The sequence below is a fragment of the Charadrius vociferus genome, unplaced genomic scaffold, assembly GCF_000708025.1.
Source record: "Charadrius vociferus isolate BGI_N301 unplaced genomic scaffold, ASM70802v2 scaffold192, whole genome shotgun sequence".
NCBI lineage: Eukaryota > Metazoa > Chordata > Aves > Charadriiformes > Charadriidae > Charadrius > Charadrius vociferus.
In genome coordinates this window covers 4,080,025-4,101,890 of record NW_009647437.1, presented here as the reverse complement: position 1 = coordinate 4,101,890, position 21,866 = coordinate 4,080,025, and the positions used below count along the sequence as shown (strand labels likewise).

The following is a 21,866-nucleotide window of genomic DNA, read 5'->3' as shown; positions in this document are numbered from 1 at the left end:
ACCCTCCATCTCCAATCCTGAGCTCCTTGCTGAGCAGGAGAAGGGTCAGGTCTATAGCAAAGCACGATAGACCCAGGTACACTTGGGAAACTGACTGGACTTGGTTTCAGACCCTGCTCGCTCAGCCCTGCTGCCATACAAGTCACTGAACCCCTCAGGGATATCTTCAACTACCACCATCCCCGTGTTTGACACTGCCTTGGTGGCTGCCCTCACAGTCCGAGGACCTGACTGGTTTGTTTTGCCCTGAAAGACAAAAATCTCTCCCTTTGCCGTTATTCAGATATGGTGATGGTATGAAAACAGGCACTGCCGCAAAGCCATATCCTTCCTGCTGCCAGAGAGGCTGTATTACAAAGATGTGTCTTTGTCCCCTTCTTCTCCCACCCATCCCCTTGGGTATCACCACCTTCCCTTCTCCCTGCCAGGCAGGTGGTTGGTTAATAGTTCCTGAGGTTTTTGGAGAAACTCCTTCAGTAGGCACATGACGGTTCTTCCACTGGAGCTATCGGGCTCAGCGGCTTCAAGGTGCTGAGGGAACGGAAGGCAAAGGTGGATGGATCATACACAAAGTGGGGCGGCGGGCGGCCTCCATTGATGCTCTGCAGGGGAATAAAAAGAGGGACAAAGTTAGCACTCATATAAGCTGCAAACAAAGAAGTTCCTGCCACAAGTGCTTTGTCATATCCCTCTGTTGGTACAATTACACCTCCTTCAGTGGGTGGTCATGCTTGTACTTGCAGCAAATGGCACTAACATAAGCAGTGAAGCACTTTGCTCATGTCCTTGCTCCTACTCCTCAAGAAAAAAGCATGAGTGCCCCCCCTCCAGGACTGAGGTCCCTGGGATTCATATGACCAGGACTCATGGCACCGCTAGTCACTAAGTGAAACAGGATATCTGTGATGCATTTCAAGTCCAGGAGTCAGAACAGCATCACTGCCAGAAGGTATCACATGGAAAAGCTAAATTCAGATTCACTTGGCCTTGAAAGAGGATCTACTACACTTTTAGAGCAGGGAGATAAACCAAGTCATCTCCAAAGACTCATTCTTCAGTCCTATTTTTCAACAGCTCTCCACTAAGGATTTACAAATTACCCTTTATTAATCCATAAACTGGATTAAGAACACTTAAGAAACTGTATTATTCACATACTGAAACTCTCCAGAGTTTTGGCTTCAGACTCCGCAGTTCAGGCAGGGACAGATGGACATCCTGCAGGTGAGATCTGGGGGGGTGAGGAAGCATGTCCATGGCTGGTTCCCCAAGGGCCCGTGTTTGCATCGGGGTACCCGGGCAGGCAAGTGCTAGCCCATGGGCAGGGACCCACGTCCCACCCATGCTCGGCCCCAGGGACCCCAGCTGGTGGCACAGCCCCGCTCTGATGCCCTTTGAGCCCTGCCAGTAGGTGAGCCCAGCCTGGGGGTGAACTTAGTCTGGGGATGAGCTTAGTCCGGCGGTGAGCCCAGCCTAGGGGCTAATCTCAGGATCGGGGCTAATCCCAGCCTGGGGTCTCGTCCCATCTGTGGGTCTCACCTCAGGCCAGTTGCTGATCCCAGCCTGGGTGTTGTACTCGGCACTGGTGAGACCCCACCTCGAGTACTGTGTTCAGTTTTGGGCCCCTCACTACAACAAGGACACTGAGGTGCTGGACCATGTGCAGAGAAGGGCAACGGAGCTGGTGAGGGGTCTGGAGGACAAGTTTTATAAGGAACAGCTGGGGGAACTGGGGTTGTTCAGCCTGGAGAAGAGGAGGCTGAGGGGTGACCTTATCACTCTCTACAACTACCTGAAAGGAGGGTGTAGAGAGGTGGGGGCTGACCTCTTCTCCCTGGTGACAAGTGATAGGATGAGAGGAAATGGGTTCAAGTTATGTCAGGGGAGATTTAGATTGGATATTAGGAAACATTGTTTCACTGAAAGGGTTATAAAACATTGGAAGAGGCTGCCCAGGGAGGTGGTGGATTCACCATCCCTGGAGATGTTTAAAAAAAGACATGGTACTTGGGGACATGGTTTAGAAATGGTTTTATCAAGTTAGGGTAATGGTTGGACTTGGTGATCTTAAAGGTCCCTTCCAACCTCAACAATTCTATGATTCGATGTCTGAGGATGCTCGGAGGAAAAGATCCCACCTGAAGACTTTACAGCCTGGTTTGTACCACAGCCACCGAAGACCATTCTCTCCCCTTTTGCTCCCAGTGTTCAGAGCATGGTCAGAGCAGATCCAGAGTAAGGAGGCGAGAAACACCCATGCACTCCCTGCACTGTGTGACAGGACAGAAATGCTGTTCCTCACTAGGCTGTGCTGGTACCTGTGGATCCCCAGAGGAATTATGGTGCTAAAGAAGTGATTCCACTCTGTTATACAGGAAGTGTTTTCCTTTCACTTACTGGGAACTTTGGGGTTTTTTTCTTGCCTTACGTAAGCAGAAGCACCACTGGGGCAGCTGCTTCACAGACACTCTTCGGCCAGGAGAGGATGTCTCGCTGCTCTATGGGCCAGCAGAGTATTTAATCATGATCCTGCAGAGTTCGTTCCCCAGGGGTACGTGTGAGCTACTGAGTGCCACATGCTGTGAAGTTCAGCAGCTCAGAAACTTGTGGAAATGTCTCCTACCCTCTTCTCACTCCCATCACTGCTGGGAAGGGCTTTACCACTGTTTTCATGGAGATTAGAAAAAAAAACAGTAAGAGGAGATACGGCCTGGGCTCTGGTGTTACGTGCCTCCCTGCTGTCTCTTCTAGGCCTTTCCCAGCAAGACCCATGGTTTCCCTTGCTCAGTCTGCACTAAGGGACTACTCCTTGAAGAATTAGGCTTTTTAAGAACAATTACCAACTCTGATGTCTCCTTTAAGACAGAGGTGCATTTTGGCACTTCAAAGTCAGGTCTATCAGAGAGCTGCAACCACATAATGGCACGGTATTTTTGATGTTTTGATGCCACCTGCCTCTATCCTGGCTGGGTTTTAACTTGTCATCACAGGACAAGCACAAGCACATGCAATTTTTCCCAGAAAGCTGCTCAGATGATTGGACTCACCCAAACAGTCATACCAAATTAGAGAGAGCTACGGAAGTGTCCAAGACAGGCCCCGGGTGCTGCAGTCACTGCAGCAGGATCTGGAAGCCTCTGCCTCCAGGATCTTGGTCACAGCTCGGCCCCATGGGGCAGCCTTCATGTCAGAAAGGGCCTTTTTAAAAGCCAGCGTGGGCAGCATGCTCCTGCCTAGTTGGTACCTCCTCTGCAGATTAAGATGGGCACTTGAGAATGGAAAATGCCAATATGGTGCTTGGCATCAGCTGTGCCCGGAGTTTCAGCCAGCAAATCATGCCCTGCTACATCCCCCTGACACCTTGGCCAGCAGCATAAGAAACAAGTGAGGCAGATTTAAGGGCCTTTACTCAATAGCCACCTGCTGTGGGGTTATATATGGTGTGTGCTCTGGCAAGCCTCAGAGCTGGAGGGTAACATAGCAACCCCTATTCAAAGCTAAGGGGCAGAATAAATCAGCACATTTGTCCTTCTCCAGAGCAGAGAAGGTCCCCCCTACCAGTGCCAAGAGGGAACGGGAACAAAGAACCTGGCAGTCCCCTCCATTTTGAAATGCCAGACAGGATTAGGGAAGGCAGCTGAATCAGTTCATTTCTGGCGAACGGCAGATGGAGAAGAGGCCAGGAAAAGACGGGTCCAGAGGACAGACAAAAGTCATCCACAAAACTCACCAGGCTTTGGGTAGGAAGGTGCCCTGGGATTTCTCTCTGGGCCTTCTTCTGGGGCCAATGTATGGGGCAGAGAGCGTTCCCAGGGCATCGCAAGGGAGATGGACGCAGACGAAGAGCTGAGGTGAAGGACAGAGACGTGAGAAAACACAGGACAATGCAGAGATTCATGGGTGGTCAGGCAGCTTCAAGTAAGGCTCAAACAGCATCAAATCCTGCCTCTTCATCATGGCACCTCTCTCAAGCGGCCACAAGACGACGGCTGGCTTTCAACAGGGCAGCCACCACAATAGCAGGCAAGGGCAGGGTGAGAATGGTCCTGTGTCCAACTGTAGGCAGTAACAGGAGAGGCAGTAATGCAACTGCCCTCATTCATGGCAACACCCTGACTGATCTGCAGCCTACGGGTCTGCCTTGCACCCACTCCATGACTGACAGGGCAGCACCTCCGGTAAGGACCTTGCTGGAAGGAAGAAAGAGCACTGCACCAAATCACTCCACTCTCTTCTTGCAGAAAAGCATGTTTTCTTTGGAGCTCGTATCCTGCCCTAAGGATGACCAGGCCTGATCTGGCTTAGTCCATGACACCATTTGGGATCACAGCATGTGGTGGCCTGGCTCTGATGAGTAGTGCAAGGCAAAGCTCTGTAGATGTATCCCCAGAAAGAAGATGGATAGGGCTGGCTGCCAGAGAGGGCAACACATTCCTCCCACCCTGTCACTTGGGCCAGCTGCCTCCCTGTAGTCTGGGCAAGCGTCCTAGCCAGCCTGCCCCCCCCTTGGGCACCCAGCACCAGCTTGTGATGCCTGGGACACGGCTTTGACTATGGAAGCCTGTTAGAGTTGCTGCTGCTGCAGCAGGCCCCCAGGGAGCTTACTACAAACTTGCCTGACAGTGCCTGCTGAGCAACCCCAGGCCAGCTCCTGCAGAGGCTCCTCGGAGCACAAACACTCCACGCTTGACATTAAAGGCTGGTGCGTTCACTCTAATGGCATTCGGGCAGCTGGGTAGCTCGCACAAAATGGAGCCTAATATGGGCCCTGCGTAATGGCAATCATTAACCAGAGCCCTCAATTTGTTAAGCAATATATTTACACAGCTGGAGGACGGCCTGAGATACAAGCACTCGGCTGCCGGCAGGAGGGCGCACATGCTCGGATGCACACTGTCACATACACCCATGCTCACTTGCACACGCTCACCTGCTCTCACATGCCACAGGTTCTCTCCAGCACCTCCCTGGTCACTTGTCCACACCCCTCCGTGCACACACAGACCTCCTCCTGACTGGGAATCACAGAGAGAGCTGCCTCCCCTTATACAAATCTTGTCTGCTCACACCATAACTCAACCCAAGCAGGGACCAAACTCTACCAGCATCCAGGGGACAGTCCAAGGGAGCACAGCTCATCACTGGCTCGTACAACTGTCCGGAGCAGAAGGTAGTTTCAGTACCTGCAGACATCCATGATGCCTCACTGCAGGCCTCATTTGAGTTAGATGAGCTCTTAAGGGAGCTAGCTTGTGTTACACACATTTCAAGCAACTATGTGCAGACCACCTCGGTCACGCATACTTGTCAGCATGTACCCAGACACACACTTCTTCCCCTCATATACTCAAGCCTACGTATACACTCTTACAAACCTATACTGTAGTCACCAATTGCATTATCACCATTAAATACAAGTGGTAAATAAGCAACCAGGCTTGAACATATCTGAAACACATTATCAAAGAAGCACACCTAAAGATGGTACTGACAGCGACTGGATGCAGGTGCCTCAAAGAAGACCAGTGAGATTAACACCACAGAAGAAATGCAGAATTTCAATCATACTAGCAGCCCTCAGAAAACAGAGAAATGGGCAACTGCTCTATAAATCCATCTGTAACATAACTGTATGCTTCAGCAAGGAAAAAGTGCATAGGAAGAAGATAAACAGGTAAAGGATAAATCTACTAATACAAACCCACATTCCTCCTAGAAACCCGTCCCTTACCCCTATGAAGTCTGTGAAAATATCACCAATGCAGATTGTGAAATAACTTGGTCTTGGACTCATGATCCCACAGAAGCACGGTTCTCTTCTTTGGACACAGCAAAAGCAAGCACAGCTCCAAGCATGCTTTCAGCTGTGGGAATGACAATCCCCACAGGAGGGGGAAATGAAGTTACCTAACGCAACAACATCTTAGAAGGGAGTGGTGTGCTAGGGGTGATACGAAACTAAGCTCTGCTTAATACTCTTTGGTCCTCTTTCATAAGAGCTCTAGTATCCTGGTGGGATTCAAAATCGGATCAGCTTGTGTACTCTGCCAACTCGTCCCGTACTCAAGGCCAATCCAGCACAGGAGTCCCTTCTTTCCTACCCTTGGGCCCCAGCAGTTGGGAAATGCTGCTGAGCTCCATTTAAAGGATGCTGCCTTCCAGCGGTGGATGCCTCTCAGTGGTGGGTGAATGATCTCTTTGCAGTCTGCAGACTCACTTGTTAAAAGTCCTTTGGGATGAAAGGCACCATGTAATTGCAAGTTGTAAAGGCGCATCCGATTCCCACCACCACCCTGTGTGGAAAGGAATAAATCCCCAGAAGAGCCTTGGCAAAGACGGATGCTTGCCTGTGATGCCGCCTGTTTGTCAGACAGCCGCCTTGTCCAGGAGTGGACGGAGCCAGAGGCAGTACTGATACTCAGGCAGGCTACAGAGGGAGTAAAGGCTGTCAGACTCCACAGTGGGACATTTACAGCTACACTACTTTTAATTCCACTTTGTCCTCCTTCCTCTCACCCCTGCCAGGTGGTTAGAAAAGAAACTGATGACACTTCAACTTTGATGTGTGAAACCATGAGCTGTAAGCAAGGGAAGGGGACCCTCATGCCTGCTCCTAGCTACGTCTGTAATTCCAGACACGGTCCTGACCAAGCTGCTTCCCATCATCTGTGCCTTGGTTTCTCCTGTGCATAATACGTACTCTATAGTCAGGCAGCCAGGATGAACTAATTGACATCTAGGTGTTGCGACCTTCTGATGAGTGGTGATTTCCTTTCAATTACAGTCTTGCTTCAGGCAGTTTTCAAGAAATAGTCACTGACAAGCAGGACCAGCTCCTCCAGTGGAGCAGCAGTTCACATTTAACTGCTTCTTCATTAACTCCAACAGGGCCTCTGACAATTTATTCCAGTCACAGACCTGGAGCAGCTCAAAGAGTAAGTTTTCAAAGGCAAACCCAATTTCCTCCTAAAAGTCTCTCCTCCACCCCCAGGTTCATACACAGTTTAATTTCAGGGGATAGCTAAAAGATAGACCATGACAGAACTTAATTTTACAACTACTCTTCTCCTTTCTCTTCCAAGAAAAGAAAAGGTCAACTCCAAATGCTGTTCTAACAAGAAAACCAAAACTTTGCAGCTAGCACTGTTCTCCTGTGTTCTCCATTCCCTTCCCTAAAAGGCTGAAAGGCCTGTCTTCCTCCACCAACGTAAGGCTGCCTAACACCTACTTCCTTCTATGCAACCACATTGCAAAGAGCAGTTCAATAGTTTACAAACACATCACTGTCCCTCTTACAAAGGGAAACAAAAAAAAAAACCACCATCAAACATTTTTGCAAATGTGCGTGCTGAGCTGTCAGATGGCAACTACCAGACTTAGAAAGGTGCCACCAGACAGACAACACTGAACTTTTTTGGAAGGTACTTCAAAGGGCCTAGCAGATGCTTGCTGGTCACTTGCCCAAATGCAGAAATAGGCCAGTTTCAGCTATGGGTTCTTGCTGGCACCAGCATGATAAGCCTTTCTTCTCCTCTCTCTCACACATCTTTGAGACGCGTCTTTGAAAAAGCTTACCGCAAGCTTTGATTTTGCCTGCCTGACAATCTGAAGGAAGAAGGCTGCATGATGAAAAGGGTAATTCAGAGGGCCCGGTTGTCAGTGCTCCCTGGCCAACTTGGGGACCTCACCGCTCCAGGGTCCCAGTGAAGATAATGCTCTGAAGGCAACACAAATCTCTTAGGAATAAGTGAATAAGCCCACATCCCCCTGCTAGCGAGCTGTGTCTTGTCCCCACTTTCTCTCCTGATACAAAATGGCCTGTGCTTCCCTGCACACACCTGCAGCAGTTCCTGCACACACAATTGGTTCTACGTGTGCCTGAGTGGGAGGAGGAGCAAGACAAGAGGAGCTCCAAGCAAGCACAGACAAAGGCAAGACATAATTTGGCCCTAAATCTGCCAACTACATCCGCATAGAGTCCTTAGCAGTTTTGGTCTGTACACAAGTGACATTACCACGTCCTCTGTTTCCTTCCCACCTTCCCCTTTGCAGTCCTCCCTGTGTGGTAGGAACACCCTCCCTCCGGAGGGATCACAGCCGGCTGCCCTCACAGTCCTGCTCCCTTCGGGCCAGGAACCCCAGGTACAATGCTTCTCACGGAGTCGGCGCATGGTGCATACTTGGGCATGTGCAGCTTCCAGTTTGCATGAGGCCAGGGCAACCCGATTCCCTCCGGCCAGGCAGGCTGGCACAGAGCAACATGCTGCTTTCAACTTAAAGGGAACACAAATTAAAACTGCAAAGTGAGTATTAATTACCCTGGCATGAGCAGGCTGCATACGCATGCTGACACAGTGCGCTTGCCTCTGGACAAACCGCCCCAGCCGTGGAAGCCAAGCGCAGGAAGTGGGTGTATTATGGGAGAGGTGTGTGGGAAAAGAGGATTACAGCTCTGGAGACTGAGAGAGGGAACGGGTGCCAGGTTCCCACAGCCACGCGAATAAAGGGGAACAGAGAGCAACTGCAGTGGGCCTGGATGCAGTGGTAAAAGACATGCCTGATCTGCCATCTTGAACTTGAAGCTCTGCCAGAAAACAGTGGCAGAGCCACTGTGACCTTCTGCCATCCCCAGCTCCTCTCTCTCTCTGCTGCATCACTCAGGTGTGACCCAAAAGTCACCAAATCTGTCCCCCCTCTGTGTGAAACAGGCCTTGCCACTTCCCAGCCCCTTGAACCACAGTGCCACCAGCCACAGCCACTGCCAACACACAGGGCAGCTAGTCACTGGGCTGCACCTCAGTCCTCACCTCCTTTCTACACCTTCCCACCCTCCCCATTCTTAAACCTGATCCTCAACCCACATCAGAACACAAAGCAAGGACAGCGCTGAAATTCGGATGTCAGCCTCTGACTCACCAGCTACTCACTACTTTCCTGGTGCTGTTTGGATTACAGACTCGTGGTTATTCTACAATGTCTATACTGCAAGCACTTACATGATTTAATGGTGCAAGGGTATACATGGCAGGAATTTATGAAAAGCAGGGAGCAATAAAATTTCTTTTCTTTAAGGAAGCAGAAGAGAGAGACATGACAGTCTGCCTTCTGGCTGCTATGGACACGCTGAAGGCTGGCTAGCCTTTGCCATGAAATCCAATAAAAGCAATGCTAAATAAAACAATGTCTGGAGCCAGATATTTCGGATAGTTTTTAACAGACAGGGGCCTTCCCACCTTGACCACACTGGATGCTTCTCCACAAGGAGGAAACTCTGGACAAAGTCTTTTGTTAGGACATATGCAGACCAAGGGCTGGGGTTCTCTAGGGCCAGCTATCACTGCACAGAGACCTTCAGCAGGCAGCTCAGTGGCTGGGTTGGGAGGAGCACGGGGGGAGCTGGTTTCCCCAGTAAGCAAATGGATATTGACATTCTCACTTAGCAGTGGACCTTCTCCATTTCGCTCAGCAGACAGACGTGTGCCCATCAACAGGAGGCAAGAGCCCACCTAGGGAACCTAGATGAGCCTTTCTTGTTGCTTCTAAAGGGCAGGTTCAGGTTTACGCACTCAGTCACATACTACAGACAACCAGGAGGGTTTGCCAAACTGTTAGCAAGCTGCAGTTTGGGATACCTGCTGCCTGAGATGTCAGAGCTGGTTAGACTGCATGATATGGTACGAATAAGGACACAGCTCAAGGAATGCGGTTTGAAGACCAAAGCCCAGACTTCAGTTCTCCTCACACTGTCTCTCTTCAGGCAAGTCACATTCTCTGCTGGTTTCTCAGTTTAACTCACTCTGAAATCGCAATCACGATATTTATCTGCCTCTGGGATGCTATATTTAGCAATACTTGCAAAGCACCTTGGGACCCTGTGACAGAAGGGGCAACATGTATGTGTGTGTATATAAGTATGTATAGACATACAAAGAGTCTTCTGATTTTTTAGAAATCTTTACTTCATGCTGTGCAGCCAGAACCAGAAGTTTGCACCAATACTGCTCTGTCACCTAGTATGCTGTGCACTTGTGAATAGCTCAGGCGTTTGCCAAGAAGGCTTAGGCCAGCATATCTCCTGCTCAGCTCCAAGCTGAATAGGTCCCTTGTTTTAGGAGAAGAAAACCCAGCATGTTTCTGCGGTGGCCTTTAAGGATGCAGACGCAAGAGATAAGAGACAGGGAAGTCCTTCCAGGGATCTGGCCCCTGTCCAAGTAGAAGGCGTTCTCAACATTGATAACATCAAGGCAAGAGCACAAGAGGTTTATGTTCCGATTTAAAATTCTTATTTTTACATAGCAGAAAACATCTCTCTGATCAGCCACGTTATCAGATTGGCCTTGAAATCCTTACTCCCTTCTCTGCCTGCCCCAACAAGAGCTTTCGAGATAACCAGGGGCTTGCCAGTTGTGTCTTCTACCCACCTACTGCTGCTGAGATAAGCCCAGCTCCACCAATTCCATTCAGAGACTACATGTAGGAGTTCGTGAAGAAAGAACAAAAATAGGACTATATGACAGACTTGTAACCCTCACCCCAAAAGGGCCTGTAGAACTGAAGACTTGTGGTATTATAGAAAGACTCTGGAAGATAGGCCTCTGCATTCAGAGCTGGCTATGGCTGACCAAGCCTGGCCCAGGGCAGAGGCAGTTACACCCTGCAAAGCACATGCACGTACAGCCATCCTCCTTCCAGTGCTAAAGAAGGGTCTCCATGTACCACCCAACTGCACCATGCAAACATGCTCTGGATGCTAAAATACCCATGCACATGAGTGTACCCCTCACTCACACTTACTGCCTTGCTTCCAGTTACAGACATTACACTGGCTGACACTTTGGGGCACCAGTGACCAGGTCTGCACAGACATTGCTCACCTCATTGTGCAACACCCACGTACGTGCATGCTTACCCCTCACCTTGCACTGACACGTGCTACGCTACATGGATGTTATGTACAAGTCCATACTTCATACACACACTGTCACCTCTAATTTCTATCTGCTTGTCTGCCCACAGGGGCCGATTCTCCTGTTCCATTACCCTTTACTGGGGGGGAACAGAAGTGAGATTTTTTTAATATTATTTTCACTGTAGACCCGGACGTCTCACAGCTGCTATTCCTGAAAAAGTTTCAAACATGACTGAGCTGCTGTGTATTTGGGAAGTTTATTAATCTCTCTGTCCTAATCTGTCTAGGTTCTTAGACTTATCACATCACTGTCCCATCATCCCGCTTAAGAACTGCTGAGCGAGTGGAAAAGCTGTAGCCTAACACCGCCTGAGCTGGCCCACGGGAAGCTGAAGCACAGCAAACAATGACAAGGTGACACCTTAGTGTTAAAACAGCACGTGGAGAAGCAAAACCGAACCTAGGTCATCTGCTTGAGAAAAACTCCCAAGGACCATGAACATTTCTAAGGGCTGAAACTGTGTTTCAGTGCCAGAGAGTAAAGACACTGCCCCTCCATCTCACCTTCCCACAGGAGACTCTTCCAGCAGAAGAGGGAGGAAGAACATAGCTGGGATGATGCACGAGAGGGCAACACCTTGCATCTTGACATGCCAGTAGAGCCCTGAGATGTCAAGGCAACCAAAATATCAGCCAGCAGGAGGGTATTTTTAAAAACACACGTTATCTCACAACCACATGAGACACTGTCCTCAGCAAGAATGGGATGAAAATGCTTCATTGGTGTTACTAACAGGTCACTGTCATCATTGTCATTGCACAGGAGAGAACAAGCATAATCTTTTCTCCTTCAAAATACTCAGCAGCAGGAGAACTGGGGGGAGATAGCAGGGGTCCTTGCTTCAAACCCCTGGCATAAACCATTAGGTAGCCTGCCTGCTCCTCAGATCAGTTCACTCACTGCATCTCCATCCAGTTGTACGCTGTCTGGATGTCACTGCCCATCTCAGTTCAGAAAAAGACTGCAGGCTGAAACAGGAGCACTTGTGCACCAGTGCTTCTCTGGGCTACAGTGACACAAGCAAAATGGTTCATGTGGTGATGTTTCCTGTTCAGACACGCAGTTGCCTGGTTCCTCCTGTAACAGCTCATCAACCCATTTGCTATGAGAGATCTGACTTCATTTCTTTCACCCTCACCACAACTGCAAAGTCCCAACACAGAACCTGTGTCACCAGACCCTCAGCAACAGAGAACAAAGCCTCCCACCTTGCCTCCTGCTATCATCCTTTGCAAAAGGCCACAATCAGTAGGGCCTTAGAATAGCCCTCCCAAGTGAACTAAGGTCCCTAGTGTGCTCTGACTCCATTACTGAATGCTGGGCAAGAGCCAGAAAATCACAGAATGGCTGAGGTTGGCAGGCACCTCTAGTGATAGATGAGTTCAACTCCCCTCCTCAGAGCAGGGTCAGCAAGAGCACATGCCCAAGACTGTGTCCTGGCATGCTTTGAGTATCTCCATGGACAAAGATTCCACAAGATTCTCTGGGCAACATGAATTTCCTGCGTTTCAACTTGTGCCCGTTACCTCTTGTCCTGCTCCTGGGCAACACTGAGAAGGAACCCCATGCCAAGCATGTCTTACTGACTGGATTGAGGTTTCCCTTTATATGATGAGAGCACAGCATCATCTTTCAGAGGCATCGACCTCTCTCAGCTGCTTCCAGAGCTGAGGCACCTCCCTGCCAGGAACCTGCTGCCTCCTTTCTAAGCCGGGTACACAAAAGTGGGCACTCACAATCACTTGGAAAATGGAAGCAAAAATGTTCCTTTACGTAACAGCTCTGCCACCACAACTGACCAGCAAGAGACTGTGAGGTATCATATGCTGTTGCCATGGAAACCACGAGTGCCTCGGGTAGAGATGCACTGTCCCAGCTTCACAAGGTGGGCCAGAGAAGTGTGGATTCTGTGCCATCTGTCAGAATGGTGTACTCTCAGTTTCTGCTGTTAATTTTAATGAGAGCTGACATAGGCTCAGTAGGGAGCAAAGGGATAATTCTGCCTCTCAGATTCTCCAGGGGCACAAGAGTAAGCTGCAATAATGAGCTCAAGGTGTCAGAGGAAACCACCCACCCAGGCATTGCTGAAAGCCCAGGGACTGGGGGACTGCCACCAAGCAGCACTGGAAATAGCTACCATCCAGGGACACCCAGAAAAAAAAAACCAACAAAAACCAAACAGTAAAAGCACACGGAGCAGGGATAAAGGAAGGTGATAAATAAGTTGCACTAAAACATTGTGGCAGGATTAGACTGTTGGTAGGTCTGAAGGACGCGCACAGTCTGGGGACAGCTCACAGGGCACAAGAAGAGACAGCTCCACTGAAAACAATCCAGGCAGGAGCACAAGAGAATACACAACAGACCAGGATTAATTGTGCAATCCAAAGTATCGGGTCATTGTGGGGCTGCTGGAAGGCAGGACTGAAATGCTCTGACAGAAGGCATATGAGGAGTTGGAGAAATACCGTCCAGCTCTGCATAAGGCTCTAGCCAGCCCTACCTGGTCCTCCTCCTCTCAAATACCAAATTCACCCACAAAACAGTGATGAGCAGGGGCACCCAAGAGCATGGCCATAAACAGTAGCACTTCTAGGTACACAAAGGCATCTGTCCCATTTCCTTCTGGGCAAGGTGTAAACCCTGAAGGATCCTGGTCTGCCATTCATCCCTCTTGGAAGGCTACAATTACTGCAGTGAAAGTAGTAGTTTTACCACAAAGGATATCAGTTTCCTCCACCCTGACCGGGTTTTGCCTGTGTATTGCAAATCTGCGGAGGATCATATGGGGGTCAGTGGACTGAGGCACTTGTTTTGGCTGCAACGTGCAAGGTCACAAACACATGTCCCACAGCACCATACAGCACTGACCAAAAGAAAGCCAAGGTACCCACAAAGGAGATAGGGGTTGGATGAAGAGTCAGGGGATGGAGTACTAGAGACAAAGACTCAAAAACTACAAGCCTGAGAGTTGAGCAAACCTAGCCCTGCTAGGCGTGTGTGCGCTCATGAACAGGAGATGCTCAGACACTGCAGTGTCATCCCAGCTGCAAAGCCACCCAAGCAATCTAGCTCATCTGCCATCATCCAGTCCCACATCCCATACAGTTCTGCAGACGTCAGCACACCACGCAGTTAGCCCCTTTTCTGCAGCTATCTACCAGTACCTCTCACCCCTGCCAAACACCACTTGTTACTTCAGATCAGCACTTCCCTTGGTCAAGAAGGATCCAAATGACACCCTACAGGAAACCTATGTATAACTGTATGAGCTCATAGGAGGGGATGTAGACTTCCACTGTAAGGGAACTTTGAACCCATAGTCTCCAAAATGGAAAAGCCAATGTATTACTAGCCTCGTCAGCACCCAACCTAAATTGCAACTACAGTCTATATTCCAGACTAGCAACTTTTGTTATGCAGCTGATCAAGCCATAGGAAACCTCCAGAAATAATCTTCTGGGTGTAGATGTTTAAGGAGAATCACCACATTCAGATATATGTGGAAAGATAAAGGAACTGCACCAGAAAAGGACAACTTACATGAATTTTAATAACTCTAGTCTTCGCTCCACAATTCTTCTTGAGCAGCATCTTCTGAAAGAGAAGTAGAATCCAGCGATTAGTAGCAGTAGCCCAAGGGAACAGAGAGAGGGAGGTTGTAGGGAGTCTTTTTTCATCAACATTTAATTAGCAAACAAGATGGATGGATGGTTAAGTGAGATATGAAAGACTAGGAATTACCAGAGTTGGCCATCAAGTAATCAACTTAATCTGAGACTGTCTCACCCAACCTGCACAGAGTCCTTTGGCAGTGGCTGATACCCTGGGTTTCAAAAGAAAGTACAATAAATTCCACAGAGAAAGAGATGGAACAACTGCCTAAAAGGAAGTTCATCCTAATTTCTGTCAATTAGTGGTTAGACTCTGCCCTGAAGAAGGTGAATTTACCTTCCTTTTATGAAGAAAAAAATAGTCAATTTAATGTAAATGTAGATGCTCCCATTATTTAACAGTTATTTTCATTATGTTTATGTATTTAGGATTAAAAAACAATTCAAAAAGCACCTGCCTACAGTCCTAAATCCCTTTGCCATGTACTGTAAGACCCATTAAAGTTGTCATAACATATGAACCGCACAACTTGGCAAAGTGGATATACTTAAAACAGCAATTACTATGTAACTACAGAAACAAACAGGTGAGTTGCAGCTCTATCCCAGTTCTCAGGCAGTGCTTTGAAAGTTGGCAAGTGAATAAAACCATTCTTTCCCCTCAAAAAAATTCCAAATAAACATTCAAAGTGGAAAAACAAGGCTTCAAGAGAGAATAGTTTTTCCGTAAAAAATACTCCAACTACATTTTTCATAGTGAAAAACTTGATGGTGGAGATGTGTTCAGAAAAACTTCTCCATCAGTTTTTGAAAGAAATAATAGATTTTCCTAGTTCCTGACTGTTTTCTACCCTTTTCCAGTTGGAAAGCTATGTCAAGTGTGGGAAAACGCTCCACACACACACATGCTTTAACAAAGCAACTGAAGTGTTTCTCAGAGTAAGTTCTTAACCCAGATAACCTGTGGAAAGGTCCCACCATCTTACCAATATGGTCGGCAAATAGTGAGATCTTTCTCCTTCCTCTCTCCTTTTGTTTCTGCTTTTTGCAGTAGAAGATAAGATAAAAGCGACACAGTAAAGGGAGCCTTGGAAAGTCAAAAAGCTTAAAAAAACCCCAAACCCAAATACAGAAACAATTCCCCAAAAACTCAGGAAAAAAAAAAAAAACGAAACCAAAATTGAAGACAGCCCTCAGGTGAAAATATTTATCATTTTTCCAGTGGAAAGTAGTGCTGGGATACTGTACTGGGGAGTACTGGGTAGAAGTCCCACTCCTCCGCTACCACCTGTCATTCTACACTCCATGAGCACGTCTTTTCTGTGCCAATCCACACAGCTGTCCAAAACTTGGAGAGGGGGTTGGAGACTCACTCACCATTTCTACGCGCACCAGCCTCTTGGATCTAAAATCCAGCCCTCAGCATACTCACAGCCCACTTACATGCCTGGAAAAGAGACAGGCACTGCAGCAAGTCTTGAAATTTGTACGTGGGTAGTTCGGGGCCTAAGGAAAGTGCATTTCACTGTCCAAGCACACATGAGAGAGGAGGGAGGTGCTGCAAGGATTTTGAACATTTTCTCTTAATCCTTTTGCAGGTGAATCCTAATGCTTCGTTATTCATCAAAGGGCTCAACAGTAGTGGTACCTGATGCCTTTGCCCCCAGGTCTGACCTGGCAGTACAGGCTGCCGTGTCAGCACAGCACCAAAGTTTCTAACCAAAATGACCCAACAGGTCTTTGCATATACTACGTAGAAGGACACAAAGGGAACTGATGAACTGAACCAACCTAAGACTGTACTGTCCGACTAAGCAAGCAATTCTCCGGGAATTCTTATAAAACAACATGGGGCTCCGTTCCCAGCCAGGCTGCAAGGCAGTTATTGTAACGCTGGTATTTACTGTGAGGTTACTGCCTTTCTTAAGACCCTCTGCAACCACACGGTGAAAAAGATTGAGGAGGAGGGAGAACTTGGTAGGGCTGACAAACCCCAGGGGTGCAGGGATAGGCAAAGTGAGGAGTTGTGAGGTCTGGCAAAGTTTTGGTCTCTCCAAAAGCTTTTCATCTAGACTGCTGTGAAATGCTGGCTGGCAGGGATGAGGAAGGGTAGGTCAAGGATAGCTCAAGCCACAAGCCCACGGGTGGGATAAAACGTGTGAGACAAAGTATGGTCAAGCAATGAAAGTGAGACTCAGGAGTCTGGATATCAAGCCTCAGCCTTTAGGGGAAGAGTGCTGTTACAGTGGGACATACCGTGCTGCATCCCATTTGACTACAAGCTGTAGGACTTTGGGCAAGACTCTCAGCTTCTCCACGCTGCCGTAAAGCTGAGATTTACAGTGGCACTTGGCTGAGCCCCCAACGACAGCACGAGGCTGACACACCAAATTCCACAGTGCCTCAGTGGCACTACAGCATGCTCTACTGAAAGGGGAAAACTATCTTTAAACACAATTCTGTCAGCCAGGGAGCAAGTACAACACCCTCCAGTGCAGTCCAACGGGTTCCAATGCCTAGCGAGGTCCCACCCACAGATTCCCCCATGACTCCATCAGGGTGCAACAAAAGGCATTATTTCCCAACTACAAATTAAGAGACACAGCAAGACCTTAAATTCACCCATCCTGGCCTTCTATTATAACACATAGGGAGGAAAAACAGAGACAACAATTACAAGAAGATGACAAAGGCTGACTGAAAAGTTTGAACTAGCCTGTGGGTGGATGGACAACCAGCCAGACTATACCAAGAGGAAATCAGGTGCTCAGCTGTATCTCAAGTTCTACACTTCTGGCAGAAAACAGGGGTTCTCTTTTAGCGATGCTGTTGTGATGAGCTTTAATCATTTGAGGATCTTACCACTATTCACACTATTGCTATGGTTCAAAGAGGTTGGTTGCAATGTGCAGCAAGACCAGGAGGCCCCGCATAACAATGTAGTTAATAGTGATCTCCGGTGTGCTTCTTGATGGACTTAGCAGTAAAATCAAAACATGACATCCCCTCATCCGCAGGCTGTAAAACTGGAGCATAAACATCAGCAGAGGAAGCTCTTCAGAACTGCTGGGTTTTCCTAGTTCCACTTAGACTGGAAGTGCAGCAAGATCACTTGTGCTGCACTCTTCCAGCTTCATTGCAAGGGTCCAAGATCATCATAAGAGACAAAACAGAGGGAGGGACATACAGCAAGCCAGCCACATGATCCTGCAGCTGAGAATGAATAAATAGAAGGCCAGTTATCAAATGTTATTCTATTTAATCAAATTGCTTCCACCTCACTTGCAGCCACATGCTCTCTGTATCCAGCATAGTAAAGCCATGCTTTACAAAAAGTAAGTCAAGCATCTTTGTATGGTTTTCCATCCCTCGGCTTTTCCATTCCTTGCCAAACCTGAGCGCAGGCTTTCAGACAAGGAAGCTAAAATGCAGTGCTGCCTAGCAACAGCCAGGGACTTTCCACAGCAGCCTTTCCTCATCCTCCCTCTGGAGACCTCCACGTCACAAGCCAGCCATGAGATGCAGCAACTCATTAACTCCTATTTACATAGATACAAGGCAGAGCTGAAGTAAAGTTTATTTGGCTACATGACTTGCAGTAGCCTAAAGCCAGGGGGGAATGGCCTACAACAAAGGTGACGCGTTCAGTTTAGTAACCCCGACATTATTCATAACTACTAGGCCAATTTGGAATTGCAGTTTTATTTCCTCGAGTTATTTTTTGGGAGCTATGACAAGGAGAAGAGCAGAGATTTGCCGAACGTCATGGAGAATGTTAGTAGCAGAGCTGAGAATAAACCTTAGGGCTTGGTTTCTGAGACTCTTTCTTCCACCTGCAGAAAAGAAAATGGAAGAAAGAGACACAGCATCTGTGCTTAACTTCCCTATTTCAATTAAAAAGTCCCTCCTGTTGGTCTCTGACAGAACTGCTGGCAGCAGAGCTGAAACCTACAGCTTAAGAGCACTATTATTTGTGTAAAGGAAAGTTTATTTTATGATCTGCTGTGGCTTCTACTTAAAAGAAGGAAATAGCATGAGTAAGGAAATGTGGAAAGTCTTTTAGAGGGCACAAGAGTTATGCCTCTCTAAAAATAATGCTTAATTGGAACATTTTAGGGTTAAACTCCCAGAAAACAGCAGCACCAGTTCAGCCTAAGAACCCTCCCACCAGTCTCCCCTCCCCTTACACAAATATTCTCTGCTCATAACCCTGTGACTCTCTCTGTCCTGGATCTGTATTCAAAACAAAGTTGCAGGGGCTGGAAATGATCACTTAGAGGGTTACATATTTACTGAATGACATGCGGTAATGAACCCCTGAACTGGCACATGTGGCTTTGCTGCACATCACTGCCACATCAAAATAGCACATGAACTGCAGAGATGAACCACCACCCCTGCTTCTCTCGGAGCACAGCCCTCTAGTCCAGCCTTGCTTCAGGAGACATCTCCAATTAAATAGTAGTGCTACAAGTCCTCTAACACTGACTTGTACAGTTCTAAACTAACCTAGATGGTAAGTGGTACACACATGTATTTGCGTATGCACATGAGCTTCTATATCTAGAACTACTGTATATAAACTCATCATCCAGATGACTGTAATATATATTAACAAAATATAGGTATTCTTGATACAAGGTTATTCTAGGAATAGTGAAATCCTCAAGAAGGATGAATTTATGTCACACTACTGCAGTTAAAAAAATATATTTAAAACTGGCAATGAGCAGTTTAAAGGCAGGCATCACAGCTTAATTTTCAAATATTTAAGAGTTTGAACAACCTCTTACATCAATGTACAATGCAAAATATCAGCTTGTATATTAATATACACCTTTCATCTTGTATCTGCTTTTTATATGTACATTTCTATTTTTAGGATGGTTTCATTTTCACTACCTCCATAGGACAAAGCAACAGCTACTGGTGTTTTGGGTTTTTAATTATTATTTAATTTTATTATCTGTTTATAGTTTTAAACCTAAGAGCCTGTCTAGAGTTGAATGAAGTTTAACTACTACCATTTTTTTTCCAAACAAGTTTAGTCTATTTCATGCAAGAGAGCACAGGAACTCTCAGTTCAACTTAACTCATCATTTAATTTACAATAAATCAGCACACTTCAAACACTACATACTGATATACAATTAGCTTGTTACAACTTAAGAAGTTTGCAGGGATTTGCACTTGTTTAATGAAGAAAGATTTCAAAATTTTAAAAAGTCTATATTCAGTAACTGTACCATAACTTGACTCAAAGACAAGACTTCTAGAAGAACATCAAGCAGGCCAGAAGTCTGCCTGTTATTAGTTTTGCTGAGGACCCTCCACAGAAGGGGTGGTGCACTATGACTGAAGGTATGGCCAGCCACTTGTTGACATCTTAAAGTTCTTGATAGGATACAAAGTTTTAAGCAGACCAAGTTTTAAGAAAAGTCTCCTCAGCTCCATAGCTCTTGTTCTATTTCCATGCTGTTAACCCTACCAGCCAGTTTCTCAGTTGTCCAGAGTTTTCCACAAACAAGGCAGACCAAGCTTGAATGTCTATCACAGAAAATAAATATAGAAACAGACTGATGATGTTGCTGTTTATTTGGAAAATGAACCAAAAGAGGAAACATTACAGTGTGAGGAGAAGCTGCACTCTAAGACATAGCAGAAGGCTGATGTGAAGGGAGAAACCATGCCCACTGATGCAATGTCCATAAAGAGAAAAAAATGACAGCAAAGCAGTGAAGCAGCTCCACAGCCTAATAAGCAGAGGGCTGAAGGGGCTTCAACAAGATGCTTCTTGTGACAGGGAGGTGAAGCAGATGCCAGTGCAGTGGCAATGCTGGTATGTGAGCTCCAGCCCAAAGCCCCTCCCAGTACGCACGCCAAGCTGGCTAGGGGAGCCAGCCCCATGGCCCTTCTCTCCTGGGAAGGCATCTGAGAGCAAGGAGCCTGCCCAACCTCCTTCCCTACCAGTCCCCAGAGCCAGGTTTGGGCCAGGAGGAGCAGCCTTCCCCACCAGCTGGGTGTTGAACAAAGTCTGTCCCCCACCCCACCACTGCTCATGCTAGGAGAGCATGCGGAGGGTTAAGGCGTAAGGCAGAGGCGCAGCTGCAGCACAGTAGGCAGATGAGGTCAGGCCACTGCATAAAGTGGCTATTGTGCGGCACACTGCGGCTGCAGGCTTCTGCTTGACCAAGTCCCACCTCTGTCCCACCGCATGGCACAGGGCAGCCAGCCTGGGGGGCTGCAGGGGCAGGAAGCCCACAGGTGCTACACACCAGAGCAGGGAGACACACATGCAAGCAAACCAGCAGCAGCCTCATGCTACCGACGAAGGAAGGGATGTCAGCAGGGCCCTTTTTACAGCACAGACTGAATTAAAGGAAGGGGATCGACTACCCCCAAAGGCAGCACTCCCACAAGCCAGGCATGCTTGGGAGCCCCAGCCAGAGCTCAGCAGCGAGGCTGAAGCTTTTGGTGCCTCCCTGACTCAACAGCTCCACGCACCTCTGCACTAAAACACCACAGCCCAGTGCCCTCTCCTGTTGCAGATGTCTCCCACCCAGACAAGCAGTGATGCATGCCCCCGTGGCAGGGCGTGAGGGAGCTGGACTGTGGCTCCTGTGCTTTCGCCAGCATGGTCATGGGTACTCTGCAGGGGCAAAGCCAGGTCTGCCCTCCTGATCCATTTAGGAGGATAACAAGTAAAAATCTTTTAAAGCTATTTTATAGGCTGATTTTGAACTGGATTTTTAAATTCCTTGGCACTAAGCAGTTCTGCTAGGGCATGGGCATCACCTCGCAGCTCTGCAATACAAAAACCGTAAGGAAAAAAAAGAGTCATGGGCTCCTCCTTACTGCTGTAAAGCTGAAGCAGCTCCAACCGACCTTACCCCCAGCCAGGCTCAGGCTCTCAGGCACACATGACTTTAATCAACAGGGAAACAAGGGGGCCAGGCCTTCCCAGCAATCACCTGAGGGTACTCTGCATTTGCATCACCCCTGCACAGCCCTCAGCCAGGGATGCCCCGTGTCAGGAGAGCACCCACTGTCTGGGCCCAGGGGTGGAAGCTGCTACCCAGCACATCCATGTGCCAGACACGGACGCAAGCTCCCTGCCCAGCCCTTGAAGCAGCACAGCACCAGGAGGACTGTATTTCAGCCACAGCCTTAAATCACAATTATCATCTGTCACAGTCTGCAGACTGCTCCGGCAGAAGTTAAACAGCCTCACAGCACTTTAAAACGCAGGCTAATTCAAGTGGTTTGGCCAACAGTCCTTTCC

General features: G+C 47.9%; 1 protein-coding gene across 1 annotated transcript in view; it reads right to left on the bottom strand.

Annotated features, from left to right (window-relative positions):
* Window positions 1-473: 473 nt before the first annotated feature.
* Window positions 474-21,866, bottom strand: part of LOC104282551 — a 60,866-nt gene continuing 39,473 nt past the window's right edge. Inside the window, exons 4-5 of the mRNA XM_009880655.1 lie at window positions 14,514-14,567; window positions 474-602 (exon numbers count right to left, since the gene is read on the bottom strand). Of these exons, the coding sequence (XP_009878957.1) occupies window positions 474-602; window positions 14,514-14,567 (183 nt within the window). The remainder of the gene's footprint in view (window positions 603-14,513; window positions 14,568-21,866) is intronic.